This window comes from Prionailurus bengalensis, chromosome E2 (assembly GCF_016509475.1).
Source record: "Prionailurus bengalensis isolate Pbe53 chromosome E2, Fcat_Pben_1.1_paternal_pri, whole genome shotgun sequence".
Classification (NCBI taxonomy): Eukaryota; Metazoa; Chordata; class Mammalia; order Carnivora; family Felidae; genus Prionailurus; species Prionailurus bengalensis.
Window position 1 is genome coordinate 48,616,759 of NC_057352.1, and position 14,393 is coordinate 48,631,151.

The 14,393-nt window shown below is 40.0% G+C and overlaps 1 protein-coding gene across 1 annotated transcript in view; it reads left to right on the forward strand.

The window, feature by feature from the left end:
* HYDIN (HYDIN axonemal central pair apparatus protein) overlaps positions 1-14,393 on the forward strand; it is a 347,254-nt gene that overhangs the window by 65,133 nt on the left and 267,728 nt on the right. Inside the window, exons 7-8 of the mRNA XM_043599622.1 lie at positions 4,631-4,832; positions 10,970-11,153. Coding sequence (XP_043455557.1) covers positions 4,631-4,832; positions 10,970-11,153 — 386 coding nt within the window. The remainder of the gene's footprint in view (positions 1-4,630; positions 4,833-10,969; positions 11,154-14,393) is intronic.

The window sequence follows — 14,393 nt, forward strand, 5'->3', positions numbered from 1 at the left end:
GGCTTTTTGAATTGTAAAGTGATACATTTAATCAATCCTAGAAAACTCATAACCATCATCTCTTGAAATACTGTCTTTGCTTTATTATATATTTCTTCTCCAAGTTTCCAGTTAAACACTTTTATACATTTTCACTCCATCTACCTAGTCTTTTACTCATTCATTGTTCATTTTTCATATATTTTTACTTCTTCATTGCCTTTTGTGTTTTCGGAACCACATTCCATTTAACTAATTTTTCATAAAATTATTAAAATTATCTTATTAATCTCATTTTTAGAGATTTAAAATTTTAGGTGATTTGATTTGATTTTATTTCTATAAGAGCCTAGAGTATGACTCTTTTTCACATTTTCTTTTTTTTTTCTGTACATTCTTTTTTTTAAATTTTTTTTCAATATATGAAGTTTATTGTCAAATGGGTTTCCATACAACACCCAGTGCTCATCCCAAAAGGTGTCCTCCTCAATACCCATCACCCACCCTCCTCTCCCTCCCACCCCCCATCAACCCTCAGTTTGTTTTCAGTTTTTAAGAGTCTCTTATGCTTTGGCTCTCTCCCACTCTAACCTCTTTTTTTTTTCCCTTCCCCTCTCCCATGGGTTTCTGTTAAGTTTCTCAGGATCCACATAAGATCTTTTTCACATTTTCTAGATCTTTGTTTGATTTCCCACTCCTTTTGTGTAGCTTCAAGTTCATCTTTCTTTCTTTCTTTCTTTCTTTCTTTCTTTCTTTCTTTCTTTCTTTCTTATATGAAATTTATTGTCAAATTAGTTTCCATACAACACCCAGTGCTCATCCCAAAAGATGCCCTCTTCAATGCCCATCACCTACCCTACCCTCCCTCCCACCCCCCATCAACCCTCAGTTTGTTCTCAGTATCTTTTGTTTCTTTAAGTGTGGTTGGTTTTCAGTCTATGTGATGATTCTAGTATATGATTCTTTGTTAATCTGTTTCTGTTTTTCTTATACCTGCTCATTCAAATAAATGGAGTTTTGTCCTGGTTATATTGGGCTGTGTACCTAAAAAATGTTGAAAATTTTGAAATCTCTGTACCTTTTGGATATACAGGTACTTTCCTCTAAAGAGAAATGAGTTGCTTGTGCTAGGCTTCTGCGGGTGAAACCAGTCCATGATCGCCACATCCAAGGACTGAAGTTCCCTGCAAGATACAGACAATTCCAGTGTAATATTTAACTCTGTGAGCTTTCTCTATATGTGTTCATATATGTTCTTCTATGCATGCTCATTGATCTTTTTGGTCCTATTTTTCCTAAAATTTTGGCCTGGTAGTTTAGTATCATTGCTGGGGGAAAAAAAAATCATGTATGTCTCATTTTAAATAGTACAATGAGCCAGACCTATTTATGGTCTCCTTTGTTTAAGAAAGTAGCTACTTTTTTTTTATATCAAATTTATTGTCAAATTGGTTTCCATACAACACCCAGTGCTCATCCCAAAAGGTGCCCTCCTCAAAGGAGCTACTTAAAAAAAAATTTTTTTTAAAGGTTTATTTATTTTTGGGACAGAGAGAGACAGAGCATGAAGGGGGGAGGGGCAGAGAGAGAAGGAGACACAGAATGGGAAGCAGGCTCCAGGCTCTGAGCCATCAGCCCAGAGCCCGACGCGGGGCTCGAACTCACGGACCTCAAGTTCTGACCTGAGCTGAAGTCGGACGCTTAACCGACTGCGCCACCCAGGTGCCCCAAAGGAGCTACTTTTAAAGGGAAGGTGGATTGGGCGCCTGGGTGGCTCAGTCAGTTAAGCTTCCAACTTTGGCTCAGGTCAGCTCTCATGGTCTGTGAGTTCAAGCCCCACGTTGGGCTCTGTGCTGACAGCTCAGAGCCTGGAGCCTGCTTCACATTCTGTGTCTCCCTCTCTCTCTGACCCTCCCCTGTTCATGCTCTGTCTCTCTCTGTCTCAAAAATAAATAAATGTTGGGGCGCCTGGGTGGCGCAGTCGGTTAAGCGTCCGACTTCAGCCAGGTCACGATCTCGTGGTCTGTGAGTTCGAGCCCCGTGTCGCGCTCTGGGCTGATGGCTCAGAGCCTGGAGCCTGGAGCCTGTTTCCGATTCTGTGTCTCCCTCTCTCTCTGCCCTTCCCCCGTTCATGCTATGTCTCTCTCTGTCCCAAAAAAAATAAATAAACGTTGAAAAAAAAAATTAATAAATGTTAAAAAAAAATTTTTTTAAAGGGAAGGTGGAAGTTGAAATAAGAATGTAATTGCAAAATAAATAAACTTATTTTTAAAAGTCATAAGGAAAAGAGGGCGCGGTGGCGCGCGCCTGTAGTTCCAGCTACTCGGGAGGCTGAGGCAGGAGGATCGCTTGAGCCCAGGAGTTCTGGGCTGTAGCGCGCTACGCTGATCGCTGATCGGGTGTCCGCACTAAGTTTGGCATCAATATGGTGACCTCCTGGGAGCGGGGGACCACCAGGTTGCCTAAGGAGGGGTGAACTGGCCCAGGTTGGAAAAGCCATAAAGAAAAGAATTAAATTAGACTACATAAAGACTCAGAAAAAAAGACTTAGGAAAAAGTCATAAAGAAATTCAAATGTCTAAAAGAGGAAAAAAGTGCAACATGTATGACAAAAAGCTAATTTTTTTTAATGTTTATTTTTGAAAGAGAGACAGAGCATGAGCAGGGGAGGAGCAGAGAGAGAGGGAGACACAGAATCCAAAGGAGGCTCTAGGCTCTGAGCTGTCAGCACAGAGCCCAACACAGGGCTCAAACCCATGAACTGTGAGATCATGACATGAGCCAAAGTTGGACGCTTGACCAACTGAGCCACGGAGGCGTCCCAAAAACTATTTTCTTAATATCAAAAAAATCTCACAAATTGATAACCAAAAGGTAAACTTCTCAAAAGGAAAACCACCAAGGCTAAAATAGGCTTCTCACAGAAAAAAACTACACACACACAAACACACACACACACACACACACACACACATCGAATTAATAGATGAAAAGATGTTCAACATCACCCATAATTAAGACTATGCAAATTAAACAACGAGTTTTTCCACCTACCAGATTGTTAAATTTAGCTAATCAGAAAGTTTAAAAGTTGACAAGAATTCTTTCTTTCCTTCCTTCCTTCCTTCCTTCCTTCCTTCCTTCCTTCCTTCCTTCATTTTTGAGAGACAGAGAGTGCATGAGGGAAGGGGCAGAGAGAGAGGGGGACAGGGGATCTGAAGCAGCTCTGTGCTGACAAAAGTGACCCTGATGTGGGTCTTGAACTCACAAACTGTGAGATCATGACCTGAGCTGAAGTCAGATGTTTAACCAACTGAGCCCCCCAGTGTCCCTATTTTGTTTTCTTTCTATGTAACTACTATGTAACTATGTAATCCAGATAGAATGTGTGTGTGTATGTATGTGTTTGTGTGTGGGGGGGGGGGTTCATTTTTGTTTTCTTTTCATTGCTGCTGTTTAAAGAAGTGGTTCCTTTCAAGTAGTCAGCTTTTTACTAATGAAGTTAGTTATTCTTTCTTCCTGATCTCCTTTGATTGGACTTAGATCCTTGCATGATGTTCAGCTCTTCCCAGATATACTTGGTATAGTTACTTTAAGAATCATGGGCACCTGGGTGGCTCAGTTGGTTAAACATCTGACTTTGGCTCAGGTCATGATCCTGTGGCTCATGAGTTTGAGCCCCACATTGGGCTCTGTGCTGATAGCTTGAAGCCTGGAGTCGGCTTCACATTCTGTGTCTCCCTCTCTCTCTGCCCCTTCCCTGCTCGTACTCGTTCTCTCTTTCTCTCAGCCATAAACATTAAAAAAAAAAAGAATCAGAATTCCGGGGAGCCTAGGTGGCTCAGTCAGTTGAGCCTCTGACTTCAGCTCAGGCCATGATCTCATGGTTAAGAGTTCGAGCCCTCCTTTGGGCCCTGTGTTCTCAGTGCAGAGCCTGCTTTGGATCCTCTGTGTCCCTCTCTGCCACTCTCCAACTTGTGCTTTCCCTCTCTCTCAAAAATAAATAAACATTAAAAAAAAAAAAAAGAAGGGTGCTGGGTGGCCAGGTGGCCCTAGGTAGCTGATTCAGTTAAGCACTGGACTCCTGTTTTCAGCTTAGGTCATAATCTCATCGTTCATGAGTTCAAGCCCTACATCGGACTCTGTGCTGACAGTTTGGAGCCGGCTTGGCATTCTCTCTCTCCTTCCCTCTCTCTCTGCCCCTCCCAATCTCTTTCTCTCTCTTGAAATAAATAAATAAACAACAACAACAAAAAAGCAATTTCTTATTTAAAAAAGGAATCAGATTTCCAATTTATGTTTTGAATAAAAGTGAGGCATGTGGTTATAATTCTAGAACTCAAGTACCCTCGTGGTCAGGCTGTAGGGTTTAGAAATGTTACAAAGAAGAAAAGGTCTTGTCATACCCACCATAGAAATTCATATTTTATGTGGTTTTTACAGTGACCAAATAAGATAGTCTGATTCTCTATAACTACACCATACATAATATTTAAGTTTTCTGATCATGTCTGATTTCTGGATTGATGGGGGAGAAAAAAGAATAAAATGTCTAGTGCTTGTGCTATCACTTCATCTTGGGGAAAAAATTGCCTAGTAGCATCATTCTAGAATAAATCTCAAAGTGTGTTTATACTTTGTTAATTTCTAGGTGAAAAAATATTTCTATCTCTTTATGGAGCTGCCATAGACATGAATATAAGGCTGGACAGGAATTCCTTGATCATTGAGAAAACCTACATATCTCTGGCCAGTCAGCGAACTATAACTATTCACAACCGCAGTAACATCATTGCCCATTTCCAGTGGAAGATATTTGCTACCCAGGAAGAGGAAGACAGAGAAAAGTATAGGTTTGTAAGAAAAACACCTATATGCTATAATTTGGGGGACCTCAAAGCTCAGTTATTATGAAAATCAGTGACTTTTGTGGTAAGTTTTTAACCACCTCAAACAAGGTCAGCTTTTTATAGCTTGGTTCCAGTGTATGATGCTCCTTTTTTCATTTAAAGAAAAGAATTTAAAAACTTGAATTTCACTTAAAGAATTTCATTTAAAGAGCTATGTGGAACACAGTATTGCCCATCCTCAGTTCATCTTAACCTGGCTTTAATTTATTAGTAGCTAAACTCCTGGATTTTAAAGACCAAATATATCGGGGCACCTGGGTATCTCAGTAGGTTAAGCATCCAACTCTTGGCTATGGCTCAGGTCAGGATCTCACAGTTATGTAGATTTGATCCCAGACAGTTGGGCTCTGTGCTCACAGCATGGAGCCTTCTTGGAATTCTTTCTCCCTCTCTCTGCACTGTCTCTGTCTCTCTCAAAATAAATAAACAAACTTTAAAAGAAAAATGAAGACCAAATATATCATTTTTCACTGCTCTTTCAAAACTAACCTACAGGTCTGTATTTTGTCTCATAACCCTAATCAGATTGGTCAGATTTCATAGTTTCTAAAAATAACCTCTTTTGGATTGGGATCAATGTGGAATTTTTTTTCGGTGAAAAAATATTTCCAGAAAACAAAGAATTAGGAAAAAGAAAGGCTTAGATATAATGACTTTTATATTCTCAGTTTTAGTAGCATTGCTCAATCCCTGCTAACCATATAATTTAATAATGATTCCTTGTTGGTATCTTTAATCTTCTACTTTTTAAAATGATACTTCAGGCAGTGGAGAAAATTAATGAAATGGAAAACCAAACTCTTTTAACTAATCTCATCACTGTTCAATTTTGAGTATTTCTTTTTACCAAGTCTGTCCTTGCCTCTTTTAAAGTCCAATTTCATTTTTATCTCCTTCCACCCTCCCTGAATTAACACTTTTGCTGCTTTCATTGGAATTTATTTCAGCCTTTTTTATTTGCCTCTCCATTTTCATTAAAGATTAGCCCTGGGAAGCTTCAAAGCTTTGTTTAAAACCAAGTTAGTATGTGATAAAAATAAAAGTCTTGGGTCCATGGAAACCAGGCAGAAATCCCCCAGTGTGCTGTCCCTAATTGAATCAGAAGGAGCTGTGACAATGGCAGGACACAGTGGACCAGAAGCTTTATCATTCAGACAATGAGCTTTAATCACTGGATTACCACTGTGCCATCTTTAAAAAGTGAGAAAAGAAAAGGCTTTCCTGCTTAAAAACTTCAGTTTGCCTCAAACCATAGAAATGCCAGTAGTTCAAAAGGCAAGAGAAAATTGCTCATCCACTGCTTCATTTGTCCTGATTCCTTCGTTCACGAGTGTACCAACAATGAGAATGGTCCAAGCATGTTTAAAGATAAAATAGGAGAGCAGGTACAAACACAGAGATGCCAGTAAACCGTGTTTCAATATCCTGCTTGTCCTGTGGGCATAATCTTTTTGGGAGGATGGGTACACACTATCAGAAGGAAAGCCAGCTTCAGCTTCAACTATGTGTGTTTGACTATATGTATAAGACATGATTGGTGCCATGCCAATGCCAAAAAGTGTTTAAGGAAGTTAATTTAAATAGTTAAACTTAAGAAAAAAAATTCAAACCAGTTATTGCCAGAGATGCCAGGAATAGAGAATTTCAACTATACATGGATGGACATTTCTTTCATTTTTCCCCTCTACTTTACCTCCCCTGATACTCATGCCCCTATTTCTTTCATATTATTCTGAGGCTTATTTTTCCTTTTCTCTTGTGTTGTCTTTCTTTTATTATCTCTCTCGGTCTATTATTTCCTATAGTATTTTTTTTTGTAACAAAGGAATAACATGGAATAGCATTTCCATAACCATGGTTGGAAGCCTCCTTTCATCATCTAAGACTATGCCCCTCCATTAAATAATGAACTTGAAAAGTGGTTTCAAATGACTAAATAAGAATACTTCCATTTTCACTTTGGGAGTCATGGCAGCCCAACTCATGTTTCTCCAAACTGGATTGGTTGATCTAAGTGAAGAGTTTATTGAGTATGCTGCTCCTTACCTTCTCCCTCCCCCCTCTCCTAGGGCCAGATGGCTAGGGCAACAAGTAAAATAGAGGGGAAACAAAGCCATTTATGCCCAATTGCTTATTTGACCAGAGTGTCTTTTCTATTTTATGCCTGTCTTGTGCCTTGATATGTCCCCAAATCTGCCACAACTTTCATTTTTAATGTATTTTTAAAAAATCAAAGTTCATGTTGTTAGTTATGAATTTTTGTTCTGGGCATAACTAGCCATGGAATGCTCATCCTCTTGAAAAGCAAGGCAAACACCATTAGTTGGGTCCTCAACTTGGAACAGAGAGGATCTATTCTAAATGGGCTCATGCATATACTTTGAGAGACTACAGTTTCCTTTTGTAGCTCCCCAAGGACCTAAGATTTAATACGCCAGTGTAGATTTCTAGGTGAGACTCAAGAATCTGCCTGCTGCTCTCTAGTTATAATATGGCTTAAAGCTGGTCCTAAGGCATTCTTCTTACAAGGGCTGAAAGTTGCTCACTGTTAGGTTGAGAATGCTAATTGCTTTAATGGATACCCTCAAGACTATTCTAGCCATTGCGGTTTCTGTCCTCCAGCATCTTAATGATGTGGCCTGAGTCAAGACTTGGAGATCTCGAATTTCAGCCTTAATGAGGAGTAGGAAACTGTATTCCTTTTGGCTGTTTACTATTTCCATTCTAAGAAGGATGACTTCCTCTTTACCTACCAAAACATATTGGTACCAACCTCGTGACACGTGTCCGTATTTGAGGACCTTGGGCTAATCCTAGGCTCTAGACTCTGACAATGAAGATGTCACTCCCCCTAGGAAGAAGTTCTGGGATTTGTTTCGTTTTTCTTTTTTTTTTAACCTTCAGAATCAGATATGTGGAACTTTAAAAAGTTTTCCTTTGGGTCTTCATGTTTGTTGATGTTTTTTCTGGGACTTGCAGAGAAATTAATCTCTTCAGAAATGGAGGATTCATTCCTCTCTCCTTGCCTCCTCCTCCTTGTCCTGAGAGATTATAAAACATCCTACAAGATTCTTTTATACTCATTATAATCACAGTTTATTCTCTTCAGAGGCTTGGCATGGGCTTTTGAGGATTTTTGCTCCCCATTTCTCCATGATGGTCATGGCCATTGTTTTAATAGCATTTGGCTATATTTCTAGATTTGTTCTATACAAGAACTTCAAGAATCCTCGATGGAACCCCCACAAAGTTGTCAGCATGGATTTTTTTCCACACCATTCAGGTGTAGTAAGTGATGTGTTTCTCTAGATAGATCAGTTTTAATTGGACTTTGAACCTGCCCTGTGGCTAGTAATAAATTTAATCTTACTTGTATTTGAGGGGCCCTTCTCTTCTGTAGGGTTGTACAAGAATCTGAAGACTTGAATGGTACTTGGTAAACAGGAAGGGAGATCTCTAGTCTTCAGTTTATAATAGTTATCACAGAGTTGCCTGGTGTCCAGGGTCACATGGTACATTTGAAGATGGATGGCTTCATATTTTCCATGCCAAGTGTGTGGATATGGGAGTATTTCTCTCTTGAAGCCCAAGGCTCTTAGTTTTTAATCTCCTCAGCACCCAGTTACTATCTTTTGAGGGTGCTGCAAAGGAGCAGGGTCTGTAGCACCTCAACATGAGGGAACATTACTGGTTCAATGCAACTGTACCTGAGACACAATTCTTCCCCATTCACTATAGTCTGTAGGCTGGACTGTATTTGATGCCTGAAGGTGGCTAGCTCTCTGATAAGAGGTTTCCTCACTGTAAAACAGAAATCCCTCTGAATGTAGGAGACCATGAGTACCAGCAGGACAAGATGGCCAGAAAATAGACTGAGGTATAGAGAGTCACTTGTTGGAGTCAACCCAGCTCAAGGTGTTGCACGTTCCCTTCTTAGACTCTCAGCCATGGCTCCAGTTCTCTAATCAGAGGGCACAGAGGGAGACATACAGTATATCATGACCCCCTTCGCATTATGTGGTTGTTAGTGATTCACGAATGCCAACAGTATGGGAGAAGAGCTTTTGAGAATTTTTGTTTTGTTCTGTTTTGTTTTCTGTTGTAAGGTTTGAGGTAATCATTCTCATCAGTTCATGCAGAATTTTCATCCTCGATCCATACAAGACATTTCATCCCCACACTGCACTCCCAATAACCCAATAACCTAAAGAAATGTAATGTTTATGATTCCCATTATTTTTTTAACCAGTCCTTCAGTCTCTCACATCAAATTTACCCACATCTCTTGGTAGTGTGGCTAGCACTTTGATGAACATCTTTCTGGCTATGTTGTTGTTTTTATCCATGATTGTTTCTTCAGGGTGTATCCTCCTAAAGGTAGGTATCAAAAATTCCACTCACAGGAGTAAGTGGGTTCCCTTCTTTCTGTGGACTGAGGTCTCTTTAATTTGTCTCAGCAGTGTACAAGGTTTGCTGCTCTGGTTACCTTGGACGCTGCTTTCAAGCTAGCAATGAAAAGGAAGCCTGTGCATCCTCTGATGCTTTCTTCCTCGGGACCAGAACACATTGAACCCATTTCTTTGACTTCTTTATGTTCTGTGACCAAAGGACCCTGAATGCTAAAGTTATAAAAAAGAGCTATTTGACATTGCTGAACATAACGGTTTGCATGAAGTCATTTAGAAAATAGTTGGGGCTGGGACAGGGATTTGGTGACTCAGGGTTCTTACTGAGCACTCACTTAACTAAATAAGTTGTCTCTCACCATTGATAATACCAGTAAAATTCTGGAAAATAGTCATACATCCTGGGAGGAGATAGAATTCAGTCTTCTAAGTGCAGGTGAAGTAACAGATACTAGGAGTACTGTGAGCACAGTTCTGGTGAGGGTAGTGAGGAGAGGGTTGGGAAAGGCTGCTTTTCTGACTTACCACAATGGATGTTAAGAGCTAGAAGGAGAGAAAAGAGGAGCTCACTTTAGGTGTGGTTTGAGCATTTTAAAAGCTTTACAGCTTGGTAATTGCCTATGGTTGACCCAGGGAGAAAACTGGTATTTATTGAGTACCTGCTGTGTCCTAGGAACTGCACCAGGTCCTTATTCATGTTGAATCGTCAGCACATCTTTATGATGGAGGAGCTTCTATTATTTCTGTTTTTTAGGTGAAGGCACTGAGGCTTCAATAACCCCCAAAGTCATAGAGCTAGTAAATGGTAGTAGAATCAGTAACCAAGACTGGTTCTTGCTGGTTCCAGATTCTTTTCTCTAGGGGACTAACAGCTGAGAAAGAATCAGAGCTAAGCGGGGGCTCCTGGGTGGCTCAGGTCATGACTTCATGGTTTTGTTAGTTCAAGCCCCGTGTCAGGCTCTGCACCGGCATCATGGAGTCTACTTGGGATTCTCTCTCTTCCTCCTCCCAACTCACGCTGTTTCTGTCTCTGTCAAAATAAATAACTAAACTTAAAAAAAAATCTAAGCAAGTTTAAAAAGAAACAAAATTGTTTTTCAAGTGTAAGAGGTAGGGTAAATGTTAAATATTTAAAGAATAGCCTGGGAGGGGTGCATGAGTGGTGCAGTTGGTTAAGCGTCGGACTTTTGATCTTGGCTGAGGTCATGATCTCACAGTTTGTGAGTTCAAGCCCTGCATCGGGCTCTGTGCTAATGGTGCGAGGCCTGCTTGGGATTCTGTCTCTCCCTCTCTCTGCCTCTCCCACTCTTGTGCTCTGTCTCTCTCAAAATAAATAAACTAAAAAAAAAGAAGCCTGAGAAACATAATTACCTGAAAGAAAATATTTGTCTAAATATACATAAGGGCTCAGGAGTAAGTAAATGGGCATGAGTGGAACAGGAAACCTGGGAGGGCTTGTCAAATGAAGTGACTAACCGATGAGCAAACTGATGCTCTTAAGAGGTTAAAGTCCAAAGTCACCCATCTGGTATGTTACAGACTTAGGGCAAGGAGGGACTACCTCAGGGTGATGGGCAAGACCATTTCCAACAGGACGGACTGGAGGGGAGGCCTTTACAATGTTCTTCATGGGAGTATCAGAATGAATCTCATGTTTCCTCTATTTTTTTTTAGGGTCTGTGATGATCTGAGCAAAGAGGAAAAGAATGAGACTGATGAGTTTCTTGAAGAGTGCGTTATTGATCCTTCACTCCGAGAACGTCTTTCCATTTTGTCCCACACCTTTGAGAATCAGAGGAAGCTGGTTCAGGAAGACAGCATGCTCTTCTTGAGTAACATTTTCACTATTGAGCCACTGGTGAGCACATAAATAAAATCTGACTGTACAGGAGACATAAATGGGGGTACAGAGTTTATTTTGATAAAAGTACTCACTCTAGAATTGATATAGTGAGTTCTGAGACCATGAAGATTTCAGTTGAAAGCTTCATGTCATTATGAGACAATGAATAAAGGCTGACAGTAAGAATGCTCACGGGTCACATTTATAGGTCATACTTTCTATGCACCAATCACTGTGTTAAACATCTCATATGTGTTACTCAGTTTATCTCTTTTGTATATATATTATCTTATTACAATCTTATAATCAGTTCTGCATTCTACAGATGAGGAAATTAAGACTTAGAAAAATTCGACAGCTTGCTCAAAGCCAAATGGTGTTTGTATTTAGAAATTTATCCCTGATCAGCATAACTCTGGGTTTCTCAACATTTGGGGCTAGATAGTTCTTTGTCCTGTACATTGTAGGATGTTTCATAGCATCCCTGACATTCACCCACCAGATGCTAATTGTGACAGCCCAAACTGTCTCTGGCCGTTGTCACATGTCTTCCTGGTAGGCAAAAATCATTTGGGTTGAGAACTGCTTTGTCCTTAATTCACTCGATAAATACTTAACTAACTGTATGTTCTGTCCTAGGCATTGTGTGTGTATAAGGCATGAATGAGCAAAACAGACATAATCCTCGATCTCACTGGTGAGGGCTGGGCCAGACTTAGAACAGGGTCGGTCATTTTCCACAGACCCAACTCCTAACCACATTCTCTACTGCTTCAAAATGAAAGTAGCTCAAATCTTCTGTATTCACTATGTACTAGGCACTGTGCATGACTTTACACTTAGCAAGCAGAGTGATGTGAGGATAAAGACAGCAATAGACATTGAGAAAGCCCAAAGCTAACTGGAGCTGCTGGATTATTACTACTCCAACCAGCTGGAAAGAAGACATGGGCACATGGACACATTAGAATACAAAATCACTTATGGGAAATACCACTGACTTGTGGAGACCTGTTTTCCTTATATCTGTGCTTCCAAATTATTATTAAAGGATAGAAGATAGAAAAGGGATTCCACAGCTAAATAAGTTTCAGTAACAGGGCATTCAATATTGTTTGGAAGATTTCTTTGCTGTAAGATTTCTAAGTCTTTTTTTTTTAAACGTTTATTTATTTTTGAGACAGAGAGAGATAGAGCATGAACAGAGGAGGGGCAGAGAGAGAGGGAGACACAGAATCGAAAGCAGGCTCCAGGTTCTGAGCCATTAGCCCAGAGCCCGATGCGGGGCTCGAACTCACGACCGCGAGATCGACCTCAACTGAAGTCGGACGCTTAGCCGACTGAGCCACCCAGGCGCCCCTCTAAGTCTTTAATATGATAATTTGCACTGTAACTCTCCAAGAGAGAGTCTTCTCCTTGGAGACATGCTTTGGGACTGTTGTTTTGCAGGACCTGCTGCATGAATCTCTGATGAAGACAGTCAGTACACTAGTTCAGAGGTTGAAGCCAAATTAGAGAAGGTTTCATGGGAGCAGAGCCTTGAACGGGGTCTTACAGGACAGGACTTTTGAAAAACAAAATGGGGGATGTGTATGGCTTGGATAATTCAAGTTTCCATGAATGGATTAGTTTGCTTAAAGTGAAGAGTTCATTTGGGATAATAAGGTTGGTGATATGGCTTGAGGCTAAACCTTCTCTCACCTCAGAAGACTGGGCTCATCTGAGCAAAGGGATCTTCAGATATGATGTACTAGACCAGCAAGAGGGTAAAACAAGATGAACATAAAGTCTTAGAAGAACAGGACTGGTCCCTATGATGATAGGTCAAGCCTGAAGATATTAAAGAGATCAGGAAGGCATTATAAGTTCAAGTAAGCATGGGCTGAGCTGAGCTGAGCAGAGGCAGGGAAGAGCAATCAGTCATGGTAATCTTAGACATACCAGTAAGGTCCAGAGTACAGACAGTTCAAGATTCTTCCCTGCTTATACTGGAGATCCAGGCTGATGACTGCCCTCCTGTTGTCATAGCTTTTTGGGAATGAATGGCTCTGGGATGGCAAACATTGGTGGTCAGGAGGAGGTGGGAGGTCCACAGGTGAGTTTTGTACATTTTCAATTCAGAAAGTAGAAAGAGTAGGAGTACCTCAGATTTCCTTCTCTTCACATGCTCTTCTATAACCTGAAGCTTCTTAGGGAGATTGTGGAGATACATGTGTGTTAAAATATGACATTTAATGATTGCTTTTAACTTTAAATAGGAACTGAATTGAGCATTATTATCACAAGGCATCTTGTCACCATTAGGAAAAAAATTTTTAAATAATGATATGCAGAAATGTTACCTTTTAAATAAATGAGACTAGTTTTGTTTATATCATGTGAAAAAAATTACTAGAAATGGGAAGAGAATAATATTCACTTAGTGGTGTTTATGGTATCTGTAATGATTTTGTTCTTTCTGTACACTATTCACTTTTCTTCTCATGATAGCATTAATTAGCTGGTTCTTGAAATTTTTTGCAAAATGAAAATGAAGGCATGAGACTTTCCTAGTGTCTTCCTAAAGTTATTCTGGTTAAAAAAGCAGAATTCATTGTCAGTAATAGTGAATATTTATTGATGTTAAATATCCTTTTCCCCCTCCTTCTAGATCCTGATTGCTTTGTAGAAATCCAGTTCTTGAAAATGTAATATAATCTTACCTTGTAGATTAATTTAAAGGTATTTGTTAGGGAAAATTTTGCCATTTAATTAGCTTCTTGACCCATCTGAGAGCTATGCGTGTTTTCTGCTGTTGAGACTTTGGTTTTTTGATACAAGTAAATACATGCTACAGGAGTTTGGGATGAGAGAGTTGGGAAATGATTTATTGAAGAGATGAGACCTGAACTGAATTTTGGAAGAAGCATAAGATTTAAGTAAGTGGAAAGGAATAAGTAGAATATTTCCAGTTGGAGAAATTGTGAAAATAAAGTATTAAATAATGATGAATGGAGCAGTTTTGCCAGAGCAGGCAGTCATTGGAAGGATGGGAAGGAGAATAAAGGAAGTCTGGGCTGCCTGGCCAACCTGTTGAACTGTAGCCTACAGGCTATTGCTTCCCACAGTGTGTTTCTGCCATCACTGGATTTGAGGGGAGGTAATGTGTGTTCCTTGCAAAAAGGAAGTTCTTTGGTCATATATGTTTGAGAGATACTAGTCCAAGAGAAAATAATTCTCCAAGGGGTAGAGTGCAAGTGGTATTTTCCCATAAGT